This window comes from Hippocampus comes, unplaced genomic scaffold (assembly GCF_001891065.2).
Source record: "Hippocampus comes isolate QL1 unplaced genomic scaffold, H_comes_QL1_v1.1 scaffold114, whole genome shotgun sequence".
NCBI classification, from domain to species: domain Eukaryota; kingdom Metazoa; phylum Chordata; class Actinopteri; order Syngnathiformes; family Syngnathidae; genus Hippocampus; species Hippocampus comes.
This window is the reverse complement of record NW_017806197.1, coordinates 294,114-308,785: the sequence shown is the minus strand read 5'-3', so window position 1 is coordinate 308,785 and position 14,672 is coordinate 294,114. Positions and strand designations below refer to the sequence as shown.

The following is a 14,672-nucleotide window of genomic DNA, read 5'->3' as shown; positions in this document are numbered from 1 at the left end:
GGGGTTTAACAGAAAAGGAGGGAGGGAGGGAGGGTTCCAAAGATCCACAGGAACCCGCCGTGGCACAAGTTGTGAAATGAGAAATGAAAGTGCCATTGTCAAGTAGAAAGTTAGCATCCGTCACCAAATGAAAAATTCTAAAAGCAGGTTAACAGCGTAGCGTAGCTAAGCCACAAAACAATGCAAAATCCGACCATCCCTAAAATGCTGCGTTGATCTTCTGGCTTTGCCATGACACAATTGCGTCCTCTTTTCTGTCTTCTGCCGTTAATTTGGCCTTTCATACGGATACAAAACAAAATTATAAGAATTGTTATAGCCAATGTGTAGCTTTGAACATGCTAAACATTTGTTTTTAATGAAGGTTTGAACGCGCCAACCCCGACCTAACAGGTTGTTCCGTTGGTGCAAAAATGATGACTACAATGTCGACGAAAGAATCTCCGCTAACATCAAGCTGTATTTTTGAAGCATTCGACAAACAGTCAGTAACAGGAGGTGGAACGGGGGTTTTGAGCGCAGGGTTGATCACAACGGTTCCTTCGATGAGTTGGACAACATTTGTGCACAAGTCACTTCAAACAAGCACAACGGACTCTGAAGTCACCGAGCAGCTTCGTATTTTTCGCCTCACGCTGATCAAAGCCCCGTTTCTTTGTCTGTCGTGTTCTGTCTATCAGGTTTGTGTGTGTTGTCATTTATTACAAAAGGAGGCCAGTGTGAGAAATAGCATACGGAAGGCTCCTGCTGGTGTTCTCGTGATAACTTGAAAATCCAATCATCTGTGGTTTTCTTTTTGTGGATGTTATCGATAATGCCCTTTATGCGGTGGCGCAAAACGCAACCCGTCTGGGCGTTTCAAACTCATTCCAGCGTTAGGCTTAAGCGTAGTGGCTAAAGTAGATGCTGTGGCACATTCGTGCCCCCCCCCCACCCCTCTCAGTGTTTACAAATGTTCTCGAAAAAAGCAACGGCACACACTTCACGCTCGCTGTTTTTCATTTATTGGCGCGCCGCCACCACGCGATATTTGTCAGAGCACTTAGCAGCGGGCGCCAGCGAGCTGCCGACGCTCGCGCCCGTCGGCTCCACCTGCTGCCATTTACGCTGGTTTGCCTCCATCTCCTCAACGCACTTTTTTTTTTATCCCCTTCACCAGTGCGTGGTTGAAAGTAAATCTAATATCTGTAAGATATGAATAAGTGAAAACACACGATTGTGAACAAATACACACTTTAAAAAAATATATATTGTTCATTATGTTTAAATAAGGAGGAGGATGAGAGGGGCAACTACAGCCCCTTCATTTAAAATGTTCTTTTCCATAATGACATGAGGAAATTCTGATTGAAGTGTTTTTTTTGTTTGTTTGTTTTTCTGTTTCTTTTCTAATTCATTGGTTGTTATGGGCAATCCGGGGAAAACTGTCGTCTTTTGTCCCCAAAATATTCATCAAGTGGGACGTCACATTGTCTTCAAAGATTGCTGCGCAATTCTCTTTGTTGGTTTTCTATTTTTTTATGAGGAACGGGGGAAGACTTTGAGTTGCCTTGTGTATGAAATGTGCGATATCAATAAATCTGACTTGCCTAATTTCAAGCAAACATATCGAGGGAGATAACCAGTTCTTGCCTGAATGTTTAAGGGTCTACGGTTTTGAGGTTTTCTGTGCAACGTCTTTTGGTGCAAACCTCGTGAAACAGCATTCCAAAGTGCGGCTTCTTTTTCAGGTACGCCGATATTGAAAGATGAAGGCCTCCTTGTCATTCTTTTTTTTTTTCTTTTTTTTTTTCTCGCATCAATAGCACACCGCCTCTCTTTCTGTGTCACTCGGTCTCAGTTTATCAAACACAACTTGTCACTCATCCCTGCCAAAGCTCGACGGATTTCGGTCGGCGCCTCTCAGCTGAGACATCTGTATGTTTTCTTTATCCGTCAGACATCCAGGCGAGCCGTTCCGCACGCACAAAAGATGCGCTCTCATGCGAATAGCTGAACGCATACCATTTAAAGTTGGGGGGTTCCCCCCCCTATTTTTTGGGGGGGGTCAAATAGTAGTGTGCCAGTCTTAGGCTATCATTTGATTTTTTTATGTCAGCAATGCAGTACTGACCTTAACATATAAAATTCAGTCTGCTGAGCACATGGGTATATAAACTGCAGCCACTAAAAATAAATAAATGAATAAAAAGTACTCAGAAACTGGTTTATAAACCGCAAATATGACACATACAGCGGTGCCTTGACTTACAAGTTTAATTAATTCCGTGACCAGGCTCGCATCTGAAAACACTTGTATCTCAAATCGTCTTTGAAATGAACTGAAATATCATTACGATTTTCTCTTAACCTTTTGCGGGTGATACGTTCCGAGCCAAGTTCCATTTTTAAATCTCTTTTTTTGTTTTTGTTTAATTTTGTGTGGGGTAGAGGCATAAGCCTCGATTAAGGTTTTCTATGGTTTCCATTCTTCTCAACACTTGTTACACTTATGTTTTAAAATACAAAATGAAGAATAAATAGCGAGCTGCTCTGCACCCTAGCAGCGGACGACGACGATGCAATGTTGCATCTTTTTGTAGCCAGAAGTACAATCGTACAAACTTTAATGTAATTCTTAGCTGACTAATTTCCCGTTAAAAATCAACAATTCTTGACTGGTCTGAATCAGAAGGAAGAAAAGTAGCAAGAAGACCCTGTGAGCATTATGTCTGTCTACATGTGTTGCCCTACCATTTGTGTTCAAATATCAATGGCTGAAAGGGTTACATCAACAGCATTCATGTCACAAAAACATATATAATAATAATTTGGAAATTCTTCGGTCCTTTTGGAGTGTTCTGTAATGAAATGTGGTTAATAAGGTTTTTTTTTTTTTTCTTTTTCATTTTAGAAGACTTCAAATCAGAGCTGAGGGAGCAACTTCCTCTAATTGCGGGGTCAGCGGCTGCAGGAGTGGTCTTCATTGTTTCGTTGGTTGCCATCTCGATCGTGTGTAGCAGGTAACCGCAATTTCCCTTAAGCGCCCGCAGTGCAGAAACATTTTTTTTTTAATTTTCCCTCTTCGTAATGACATCCTAGCCAACATGTCCTCTTTTGTTTATGCTGTTTTTCCTCCACCATTGTGTTCCCTGGGGCATTGAACCAAATGCAGGGGTACGCTCGTGTCAACATAAATGTATCGCAAATAATGTCAACCTAATGGTAACGCCGCCAACCATGTGACTATACAATGAGGCTTTGCTTTGCGGTAAGGTGTCAATAATGTCAAGTTTAGGTTTTCGTTTCGCAATATAATCCATATTTGCCTGCAGTCACATTGATCATCATATCCCTGGAAAGTACGCGGTACATAAACACACCCAAATGAGCTTGTTATATTGCATAAATGCAAGCAAGCATATTCCACCGTCCAGCATCGTTTCACAGAGAAGTTAAACCGTTGCAACTTCTGCCTTGTTAGTGAAGTCGAGCTGATTTAATTTGGCATTAGCCGGTCACTCTGCCACATCGCTCAGGCGCCCTTGCTTTAGATATTTGAAGGTCACATTTTCTGCTGAGCCGCGCGCAACTTTGAGCCTTCACAAAAGAGGCCGGGGCTCTTTTGATGGCGCATGAAAAGCAAAGTGATCCTATCGAGATCTAATTAAAACTCAAAACTTCATTTACCATGGCGGACATTCCCATCCACCGCTGTGCAAAATATTCCGTTGCAGCCGCGTTTTATTGTGCGGTATTCGCGGCACCCTTGTGTACAGCGTTTTGTCATGTTGCTCATCATTCATCTGTTCCTCATTAATGTGTTAGGAAAAGGGCCTACACCAAGGAGGCAGTCTACAGTGACAAGCTGCAACATTACAGTACAGGACGAGGTGAGTCCACCATCTAACCCTTGACCAAATCTAATACAATCGCGATGACTTGATTGTGATAAATGGGACTTGATTGTGATAAATGTGACTGATTCACTCCAAGGGTCCCACTCCACATAGTACCTATCCAATTGTTCTTATTATACTGTATGAACGCCGAGTTCACACCTTCTGGGCTTCTATTTTCCTCTATCCAATTTATTTAGTTATTTATTTTTTTACCCCAACATTTGCCAATTGATTCCCGGTGACACCTTCAACAAAACAGATTCCCATTCCCATTTAGAATTCCAAATGTTCAGCTCCTTCACTTCACTTCAGCAGCCGACTGTTCGAAAATGTACATTTTTCACCAATGTCATTTCACATCTTTCAAAACCATTCCACATTTTTCACCAACATATTGCACATTTTCACATGATTGCATAATTTTTTTCATTTTTCAACATCCTGGCATTCACACACAGTTTCTCCAGCAAAGGCATTTTGGAGTTCATCTACATTGTCTTGCATTGCTTTGATAGGTGCGACTCAGTTGTGGTCAATTCAACGTACAGGTCGATCTTGTACAGAAAAAAAAATATGAGGTAGATATTGTGAGGAAGCAGCCGACTGTTCTAAAATTCATTCTCCTTTCTTTGCGGCAATGATGCTGACAGACATCTCTCAAGGCTTTACTATGGCTGTGAGTACGTTGTGTCGTAAGCGCTCCCCTGACACTGACTGGGATGGAGCCTGGAGGATACACAGAGCTTCAAACGCACTCAAAAAAAAAAAAAAACACCAAACAGTATTGTGGCTCCAATAAATAGTCTGTGCTGTCGACCTCGCTGTCAGTACGAGGGCTCACTCGAGGGGATAGAGCTTTGTCGAGCCTGACGCAGCAGTGTTTCCAACTCATACTTTGTCTCACTGCCCCAGCAAGGCAGGACTCATTATAGATGCCACGGGCCAGAAGAGCCGAAACCGAAATGCCATGAAGGCAGTCGATGAATCAAAGTCATCAATCATCAAATACGTCAATTTGCTGATAAGAGATCCTATTCTTTTTTTTTTTTTTTTTTTGAACAATGCAGACCTCCCTTCCCCTGCACCCCACCCATCCCAGAGTGCATTGTTGTCTTTCACTCTCCCCTAAGATGGGACTGACAGTTTTGTAATTACAGTATTCAGTGCAACAATAAAAACGAGCCGCTAAAGCAATTGTTTAGGGTGAAATTTCGGAAAATGTGCCAGCTTCGCATTGAGACACCTTCTTTTCCAGCCGTTGCCACACACGTCAGGTGATGTGTCCTCAATTTCAGCCTCGTTAACGTGTCAAAAAAAAAACAATGCTGCCTGGACTGAAAATTTAGCAATGCGGCTGGAAAAAAAAAAAGAAAAAAAAAGATAACAAATCATTCAGATTAGTCGGGTGTGTTTGTGAGGCCGAGGAAAGCAACCGCTGATTTGCTTGATGGGCCTCAAACGCCCGCAGTGTCTTAAGTAAGCCTACACACTGTGTCTGAATATTTTAGATCGTGTTTCTCCACATGTCCACTTCCTGTCAGCTAATTACCAAAATGTGGTGACAAAATGTGTCATGAAATAGCTAAACAAGACATCACTACTTGGATCTATCTATCTAGCTATCTAGCTATCGAGCTATCTGTCTATCTAGCTATCTATCTAGCTAGCTAGCTAGAGCTAGCTAGCCAGTTCTCTGTCTATCTGTAATTCTATTTATAATTATCGATAAGAGAATGAAGTCATCTAACAGAATTGATGATGGAATTCACAAAAACTGAATCCATTCCGAACCGTACTTGTGATACTATTCAAATATTTTCACGGTTGTAGTTTACACTGCCGTCTGTAGGACTGCACTAAAAATCAAACAGGGCACTGCTTCAAGTATTTTGTTCCCGTCAGGTCACTAGATAATGTAGATAAGTAGCATGAATTCTGAGTGTGAGGATCTCATTAATTAGTACAAGTGTGAGGAATGTTTTGGCCATTAATCGTATGATGGATTTATGTACAAAGTTCACAGTAATTAAGCTTGACTGTTGATTTGTAGGTACATTTGGGCCATTTGCTAAATGAGCAGGGCAAACCAATTGTGGGGTGAATGCCGGACACTGGTGAAAGTAGAATGGTTGAGTGCAGTGCAGTTAACTGTAATTCACAGCCCTGTGTGCATTACTGAATGCATTATTAAAAAGTGAAGTCAATAAATCATGAGCTGGTCTAATTTTTGCCATTTTGCCACTTTATTCAGCCATCTAATTGGGACGAGCTATCCATTTAAGTCATGAGTTAAGTCCTTTTTGTTTGCCGGAGCCGCCATTAACCTCCCGCTGGAAAGATCTGTTGCTTTCAAGGCTGGGTAAAAATAGGATGGCGGTTTGGATACATTTGCTTCACACACCCAGATGAGGGTCTTGTGAAATATTTAAGCAAAAAGCTGTTTCTTCTCTGAAATGGCCATAAAAAGATGAGTCCGGATAACACCGTGCGGGGAGTTACATACTGTTGGGTTTTAAATAATTGATGAAAGTGGTGTTAGAAATGGGGACTGGAAAATAATGGGCTGCTGTTATGTATGTGCACAAGGACATGCATGCATTTGTGGTCGACTGCTTATTTGATTGTGGCCCCATATGTTCCTTGAAGTATAACCATCATCCAGGTTGATATATCGAGTCCTTACCAGCGGTGTTGCAGCAGCTTGGCAACACCAATAAACGAGACCTTTTTTTATGGAATGCCGAGCTATAAACCCTCTAATGGATTACCTTGAATCTAATCTGAATGGAATCTCTAATGAGCAATTAGGTTCACGCAGACAGGGTTCAAGGCAATTAGAGCCGTAACCAGAATCAGCTTTAAGTGAAGATGGAGGTGAGCTGCCTTGATCCTTCCAAGAGCAGACCTTATCCTCTCGCTATCGCTTGGGACCCTTCCATCGCCGCGTGTGTTATGCAAATGAAAAAGGGCACAAATTGACTTGATGGAGATGGGTTTATTCCAATCATGCCCGCCAAGGTTTTTCCTACTCCGCCAAAGAGGTTCTGCCTTCAAGCGCCACTGCAGAAATGATGTTTTGACTTATTTACGGTTATGTCCATCTTGGAGCGGAGTGTATTGAATATATCGAATGTGTTTACAAGTCCTTTTCAGCAGCAAGGCCCGCCCGCTCTGTCAGCACAGAGAATCTAGCAGTTCGCTTGTGGGTCCCGGGAACTGCGCTTACCTATCGCCCAGTGGCATGAAGCGCAAGTTGATGGTGCAGCGGTTTTTATCTCTTTATGAGCTTGTGCAGAGCTGTGGGCAAAATTGGTTCTCGCACTTAAAGAGTTGAGAGACTGAAAAGCGAGGGGGGTTCTCACTCATCAATGTATTCACCTTTCTCGCTATCTCATTTTACTCAGAGAAGCGAACCTCTGAAGTCAAAGTCCCCTGAGGTCATAAAAGTAGAAAACATCCACCAAACTGTGCCATTGGGTGTTGCAAAAAACAAAAAGGCAGTATTAGAGTTATTAACCTTTTGCTTTTAGGGACACTCCCAAAAGAGGAGCACTGGTCTCATAGAATGCTAAGATGCTAATTGCACAAAAAGAGAAAAGGAATGTATTGTACGTCGCAAGTTATGTTCAGTAAGCTGGCTCAAACGCCTTTGACGGATAATCAAAAATTATTCAAAATAGATTTTTGCTTTTAGGGACACTCCCAAAAGAGGAGCACTAGTCTCATAGAATGCTAAGATGCTAATTGCACAAAAGGAGAAAAGGAATATATTGTACGAAGGAATCCATTGTACGTCGCAAGTTATGTTCAGTAAGCCGGCTCAAACACCTTTGACGGATAATCAACAATTATTCAAAATAGAGGCTTCAAGCTATTAGTTGTCACTACCAGTTGAAGTTTTCTGTCAACAGCCGCATAGCTTTGCTTTTGATAAGTCCGTTTAGCATAATGCTAACAAACATTGCAAAACTCGACAGATGGGCGAACAAACAGCACCGTCGCTGATTTATAATCCTTCAAGCAATGGATATTTGAACACAAGCAGTGGAGCAACATATAATGGTACGGGCAGGCATATATTCTTGATCTTCGATGAAGAACGGAGAACCAACATTGCCGCATCCTACGGGGGAGTTTTGTTCAGCTCCATGTGTGGCTACAAGTGTATCGAACTGAAGCAAAACATTTCACAAAAATGTAGAATTGTTGTCAATTGTCTCATTACCGTTTTTATAAAATCTATTAGATTGTGTTATTTATTTATTTTTGGTGAAAAACAATACAATGACTTTTAGGGGGGGTTTGGGCGGCTAGTTCGGATTAATGGCATTTCCATTCATTTCAGTGGGAAACATTTCACAAAAATGTAGAATTGTTGTCAATTGTTTCATTACCGTTTTTATAAAATATATTAGATTGTGTTATTTATTTATTTTTGGTTAAAAACAATACAATGATTTTTAGGGGCGGGGTTGGGAGGCTGGTTCGGATTAATGGGATTTCCATTCATTTCAGTGGGCAACAATGATTTGAGATGCTCGTGTTTTTAGTTACAGGCATGGCCACAGAACAAATTGAACTCGCATCTCAAAGTACCACTGTACAGTTTTATCAATGTTTATGACAGGGTGAGCCAGCAATGCGTTATATCTATTTCGGTTGTATTCAGAAGGAAAAATCCAACCAATTCGAGGTTGACCACCATCCCGGTGTTAATTGTGTTGGACGTTTGTGGTTCCACTCTATGACAGACTGCCTCCCCTTTTGCAAGCTCAGACTTCACTCATCGCCATTTCGTTTTTTTTTATCTTTACATGGAACTGATTCGAGGTTGACCACCATCCCGGTGTTAATTGTGTTGGACGTTTGTGGTTCCACTCTATGACAGACTGCCTCCCCTTTTGCAAGCTCAGACTTCACTCATCGACATTTCATTTTTTATCTTTACATGGAACTTAAACTGCCTGTTTGACCTTCCACCCATACCCTTGAATGTGTGCGATGAGAACGGTTTCGATCCAGCAGTAGCCTTTCTTTTATTTTAAGGAGAATCATATGTCAAGTTTAGTTGTCCTCATTAATAGTGTTAAAAGCTTGCAGTGACGGGAAGCACTGCTGTGTCACCATGTGATTGAAGTTACGACCTTCGGGTCAATCGCATTCGTCAGCCATTAGCACAACACATCAGCCAAATGAGAAAAAAAAACAAAAACGGATGGGGTTTCTTCTCACTGGGCACCTTTGGTTGTTCTAGAACTCTCTTTGCGAGCCGACATGTCTAACTGCCCCTCACCACTGGGCTGCCCGACCCACTTCTCAGGCTCCCCAGGGATGAAGATCTACATCGACCCCTTCACGTACGAAGACCCCAACGAAGCCGTCCACGAGTTTGCCAAGGAGATTGATGTCTCGACTGTTAAAATCGAGGAGGTCATTGGCGCAGGTAACGTCGCTCCGCCTCTTTTGGCTTTGTCGCATTGTGCTGTGACGTTTACATCTCGGTCGTCACACACCATTTAGTCAGGGTTGCAAAGTCAGCCAATCGGGGGGGGTCTCGTGGACATGACCTGAATATAGGCCAGCTACTATGGGATATACCATAATTGCATTAGAAATTAGTCTTGTCCCGCATGTCCTCTGCTTTTCTGATTATACTTAATTTCAAATATGTTCTACCGTTCCACCCCCGATTCATGAGGGGGATGTAATTACGTTTGATGTCTTTGTTTTCTCGGGTAAGCAGTTTCCGTTTGCTTTGATACGAGGTGTTTCTTCTATCTGCATCGTCTGTATAGCCTTCTAATGCCACGGAATTGCTTTTATCGAGGTAAAAATAGGACTGCTACTGCGTTTGAGACTGAAATAGCTCCTTTGAAATTGGCCTTCTCAGCATGCGATTTGAGAGGGACCGACGCAACTTGAATTGTGGGACGATTACCGTGGCCTATCAGTGCCGAGAATGTCATTTGTATTGACTGTCCTGCGTGGGGAATCTGTAGATGACTGAGGACTTAGAGCCCAGGGGCCACAAAATCCAAAGTAACGAAAGAAACCAGAGAAAATTTAATCTCAAGGACTGCTTCGTGATGACATCGGCTTATTCTTCTAGGTGAATTTGGGGAAGTATACAAGGGCCGTCTGAAGCTGCCCAGTAAGCGGGAGATCTTTGTCGCCATCAAGACCCTGAAGGCGGGCTACGTTGAGAAGCAGAGGCGTGACTTCTTATCCGAGGCGTCCATCATGGGTCAGTTTGACCACCCCAACATCATCCGCCTGGAGGGGGTCGTCACGAAGAGCCGACCGGTCATGATCGTCACGGAGTTTATGGAGAACGGAGCCCTCGACTCTTTCCTCAGGGTGAGCGACTGTCTAATGGCAAGCTGTCAAATGTTAGTCATGATTTGATTCTCATCATTCATGAACTGTAGCAGTCAGACCAAATGCAAGTGAGGCATTAGTTGCGATGGGAGAAGAAAAAAAAAAGAATGACTCCCATAAAAGAGATTTCTTCTACACCCTGTCTATGAAAACAAATTGGCAAATTTGGCTGACAACATCGGCAGTAATGCCCCCACTTTTCCACTCTTTTCCGCACCGCTCCATCTGTTCCAACCGGTGCCTCAAAGGCCCAATTAGCGTGTATTCTTGCATGAGTTTCTTGTCCAGTCTCTGACTGCGGAGACTTTGTCCCACCGTTGGTCTACGTGTCAGTCGTTACATGCAGCCTTCATTGGACCATCGACATCGCAGTCGTCTTGCAGAATACTGGTCAATCGTTACTCGGTGGCATGAAAAATCTATTTACTGCAGCATCCATTTTGAGAGGAGCCAAATGAGGTGGTTTGGGCATCTGGATAAGATGCCCCCACGGAAGGCTTCCCTGGTGACGTGTTCCAGCCATGTTCCATTGGGAGGAGACCCCAGAACACGCTTAGTAATGCGTCGGGATCCCCCCAGAAAAGGTCTGGGCAGACTGTCAAACTCGACAGTTGGCCTGTCTTACGTGTTCACGCGCTTCGAGACGTTTCAAAGAGAAAGGTTCCAACGTACGTTCGTCATTTTCAAACACTATCGTTAATCCCCGAAAATATGATTGGACTTCCGGCGCTTTGTTTTATAATAAGAAAGTTAATCAAAATTCAATTCACCTTTTTTTTTCCCCTCCTTCAATCTCACGGGTGACTGCGCCGCGCTGCTTTGATCTCAGGTGGGGCTTTAAGGGGCTCTTTGAAGCCGGCTTTGCTAACCTCCACTTCCGACTTGTTTCCATCGATCTGTTTCACCCTTGGTATTTGTTGCCATGTTCAAAGCACCTCGGAAGCATTCACACAGGGGCACGGCTGCTCGGCACCACATGCTAAAAAGAGAACTTAACCAGACTTTTGAATGAACACGAGTTGCATTTGCTTCATAAAGGAAAAGAATTTCCCGATGGAGATTTTCTCCGGCGCAACCCCAACCCCGTGACCATGTGACATGATCGATTCAATTCTTCCCTTGACGAATGAGCATTTCACAAACGAGGCTCCCTGCAAACCTTGCCGTTGAATCTCCCCTTCTCTTTGTTTTGCAGCAAAACGACGGTCAGTTCACAGTGATCCAGTTGGTGGGAATGATGCGCGGGATCTCGGCCGGCATGAAATATCTCTCCGAGATGAACTACGTGCACCGGGACTTGGCCGCACGCAACATTCTGGTCAACAGCAACCTGGTGTGCAAAGTGTCCGATTTCGGCCTGTCGCGCTACCTGCAGGAGGACACCTCTGATCCCAGCTACACCAGCTCTTTGGTGGGTACCGCCGTCCCTTTAATTGTCCTCCGTGAACATCGCGTCAGTCAAATCCGTTACGAGTCTCTGTGACAGCTTTCTATTTGAAGAAGCAAACAATCTTTCCCACAACTCACCATCCTCTCTTCATCCTCCTCCTCCTCATCATCATCATCATCATCCCCGGTCCTCTTTCCGATGTTCTATAGTCACGGTGCCGTGGTTCTGTTTCTGTCACATCTTCATTAGTGTGGAGACAAGTCTCCTCTGGGAAGGCTCCTCTCTCGTTGACATGCCCAGAGTGCGGGGAAACCAAAGGGCATGGCGCCCTCTCCAACTGACAGCTCCCATCTCTTCCGCCTGCCCGCCTTCCTCCCGCCTTCTCTTTCACTCATCGTTCATTATTACGGGGGGCATCATGGGAGGCTTTGGCTCCTCATTAACTCCTCCACACCACAGATCTGTAATTATTAGCAGTCATCGACTGCCTCTCCTTTACCTCAATCAAAACGCATTCGGATACACGTCGCACGCATTCTCTGCGCGTGCGGCAAAAGTGTGTGTGTGGCGATACGCAGTAAGCAAGGGTGTCCCAGGTGTTTGGTTCATCAAGTTTGACCTCATTTACGATGCTTTGAGATTGAAGTGCGAACAAGCTTGCTTGACTGATATTTAATCAGAGGTGACGACACTGTTTGGAGGACCCTTGTAAACTCACTGACCACATCATTGGATATACCTTCAGAGTCTAATGAGATCCTAATACCAGAGGTATCGGAAAACAAGGTCGAATCGTCCCTTGCGGTTTGCGGCGTTGAAGCGCAATGGGCGTACAACGTGCGTCAGAAAAGCTCCAGGACTGGTTTCAGTTCAAACCCCAAATCAAATCAAGTTTTGCTCTTCAATGTGGGCCAGATGATTGCATATCCAAAGGCAAAGGACAATCCATGGCTGCTTCACCATGACAACACGCCTGCTCACTGTGCCCTGAGCATCTGACAGTTCCTGACCAAGAAGAAAATTGCCTCCTGGAGCAACCTCGGGACTCATCTGACCTGGCTCAGGGTCTTTTTTTTTTTTTTTCCTCTTTCCCAAGCTCAAGGGGATAATCAAGGGAACCAATTTTGAAAATGCGGATGGCATCAAGATGGCCGCGACAATGGTGCTGCAGGAACTCAAAAGAATCATTTCGGCTGTTCATTAAGGAACGGCAGAAAAGGCTGGGGAAATTTGTTAGACTCATGGGGGATTACTTTGAAGGGAAAAATGTTGTTGTCGTTTGGATTTGAAAGACATTTTTGTGATAACAATACTGACACACTTCATATAACATACTTTGCGGTTCGTTGATTCTTTTCTGACAAGCCATTTGTTTTCGATTACCAGTTTCTCAGAATGCTTTTCTGAAGTTGTACCTTTTCCTCAATTTGCCTCAGGGACAGTTAATGCAAATGATGTATTCTTTCCACTCCTGATTATACAGCATATTGGTACTTTGGTGGTAATTCTGTATATATTATGGACGAATATGAATATTAATACCTTGTGCTATAAAGGGGGGGCTATTTCAGGACTACCTTGTGATGTATTTTGACACATGCAAAAAGCGGAGATCAAAAGCATGCAGGTAATAGCCTGGTGAGTCAGTGCCTGCAGGTTCAAAAGATTTCTTAAAATATGTTTCTATATTTTTTTTTCTCGCAGTGAAAACCGAAAAATGAATCAAAAATATGTTCATAAGTCTCCTAGTTCATGTTCGGGTAGAAACCCGCTCTCGTGCACAATTCCTTTCCTCGTTCTCATTGTGCTGAATTCTCAACGAACCTTTGAGGTGGCACCCATGCTTTTGCACGGGACTGTACATTGTGCACATAGGACCGCCTTGTCATGCTGATCCTTCCACTAACGTGTTTAAGGTGAACGTGCAAACATGCTTCAGGGGATGTTGGGGGTTTTCTCCTCATCCACGTGGCTCGACAGCATAATTAAACGATCCACGCTCCTCTTCCCTCCGTGACCTGCTCAGCTATGACCTGTCGCAAACCAATCAGCGAGCGAGGCTGCCGCCGCAGACGAGGCCGAGGGAATCGGGAGAAAATTAAATTGCGCTAACATGCCGCGATTTACATTGCCGTCGACCTCCTCCCCCGACAAATTAATCACCACTTTTCCAACACTGCTGTTCTGATTCTTCTTTGCGGTTGTCGGCAGAGCAATTACAGTGCGCGCGCTGCGCAGCGATGTACGGTGAGGAGGACCCCGCTGGTCATCGTGTTTAATGTGGCACATGGTTTCACGCCGAGGCAATGCTGCGGGGTTTTCACATCCAAGGGGGTTGCACTTAGCGCTCTGTAGCACTCTCGCTAAAATCAGGAGGCATTTGGCTCGTAAAACCGTCGACGAGACTGATCGTCGCTAAAACACATAACTCATAAATTCCTTTTGGAGTCGAATTGTCACCACGATACACTGGTGCCTTCAGAGAGTTTAATTTGTTGCGTGACCACGCCGGTAACTTCAAAACCTTGTATCTCAAATCCTTGTTGCCCACTGCGATGAATGGAAATGCCATTAATCTGTTCCAAGCCCCTCTGCAAAAAACTCCTACTCTTGGAATGACACACTTTTCGACACAGTCTTTGTATTGGATGTCGTGACGTTGTATACAAGTACTCATAATCTTTTGATTGCTTGCTGTTTTCTTTCCACTGACTCAGCTGATGATGTGGAAAACACGCCCACCCGCCTTTCACATTCTGTTGCGCAGAGAATGCATACTTCCGTATGTTTTTGAGTACTGTGCTGTATGACCCCCCCGGCTTCCCCAGGTGCCTTTTCCTGCGGCCGTGTTTGTTTGTGTCATTGAGGCTGAGAGAGGTTGAAAGGCGAGGTCACACATAGCTCGCAAACAAAGCTCGTCCGTCAAATCCCCGCGACCCGATTGACATTCTCTGCGCTCCGCTCCACTGCGCGCGCTGTGTTGTGAAATGTGTTGCTGTTTTCTGTCACTTGGCTGCTTGCTA

General features: G+C 44.0%; 1 protein-coding gene across 3 annotated transcripts in view; it reads left to right on the top strand.

The window, feature by feature from the left end:
- Positions 1-14,672, top strand: part of ephb1 (EPH receptor B1) — a 139,548-nt gene that overhangs the window by 115,200 nt on the left and 9,676 nt on the right. For 2 of the 3 annotated variants that reach the window (XM_019855893.1, XM_019855891.1), the window contains exons 8-12: positions 2,894-3,002; positions 3,808-3,872; positions 9,136-9,324; positions 9,991-10,238; positions 11,455-11,670. In XM_019855893.1, coding sequence (XP_019711452.1) covers positions 2,894-3,002; positions 3,808-3,872; positions 9,136-9,324; positions 9,991-10,238; positions 11,455-11,670 — 827 coding nt within the window. The remainder of the gene's footprint in view (positions 1-2,893; positions 3,003-3,807; positions 3,873-9,135; positions 9,325-9,990; positions 10,239-11,454; positions 11,671-14,672) is intronic. The other variant, XM_019855894.1, reaches the window with a different exon arrangement.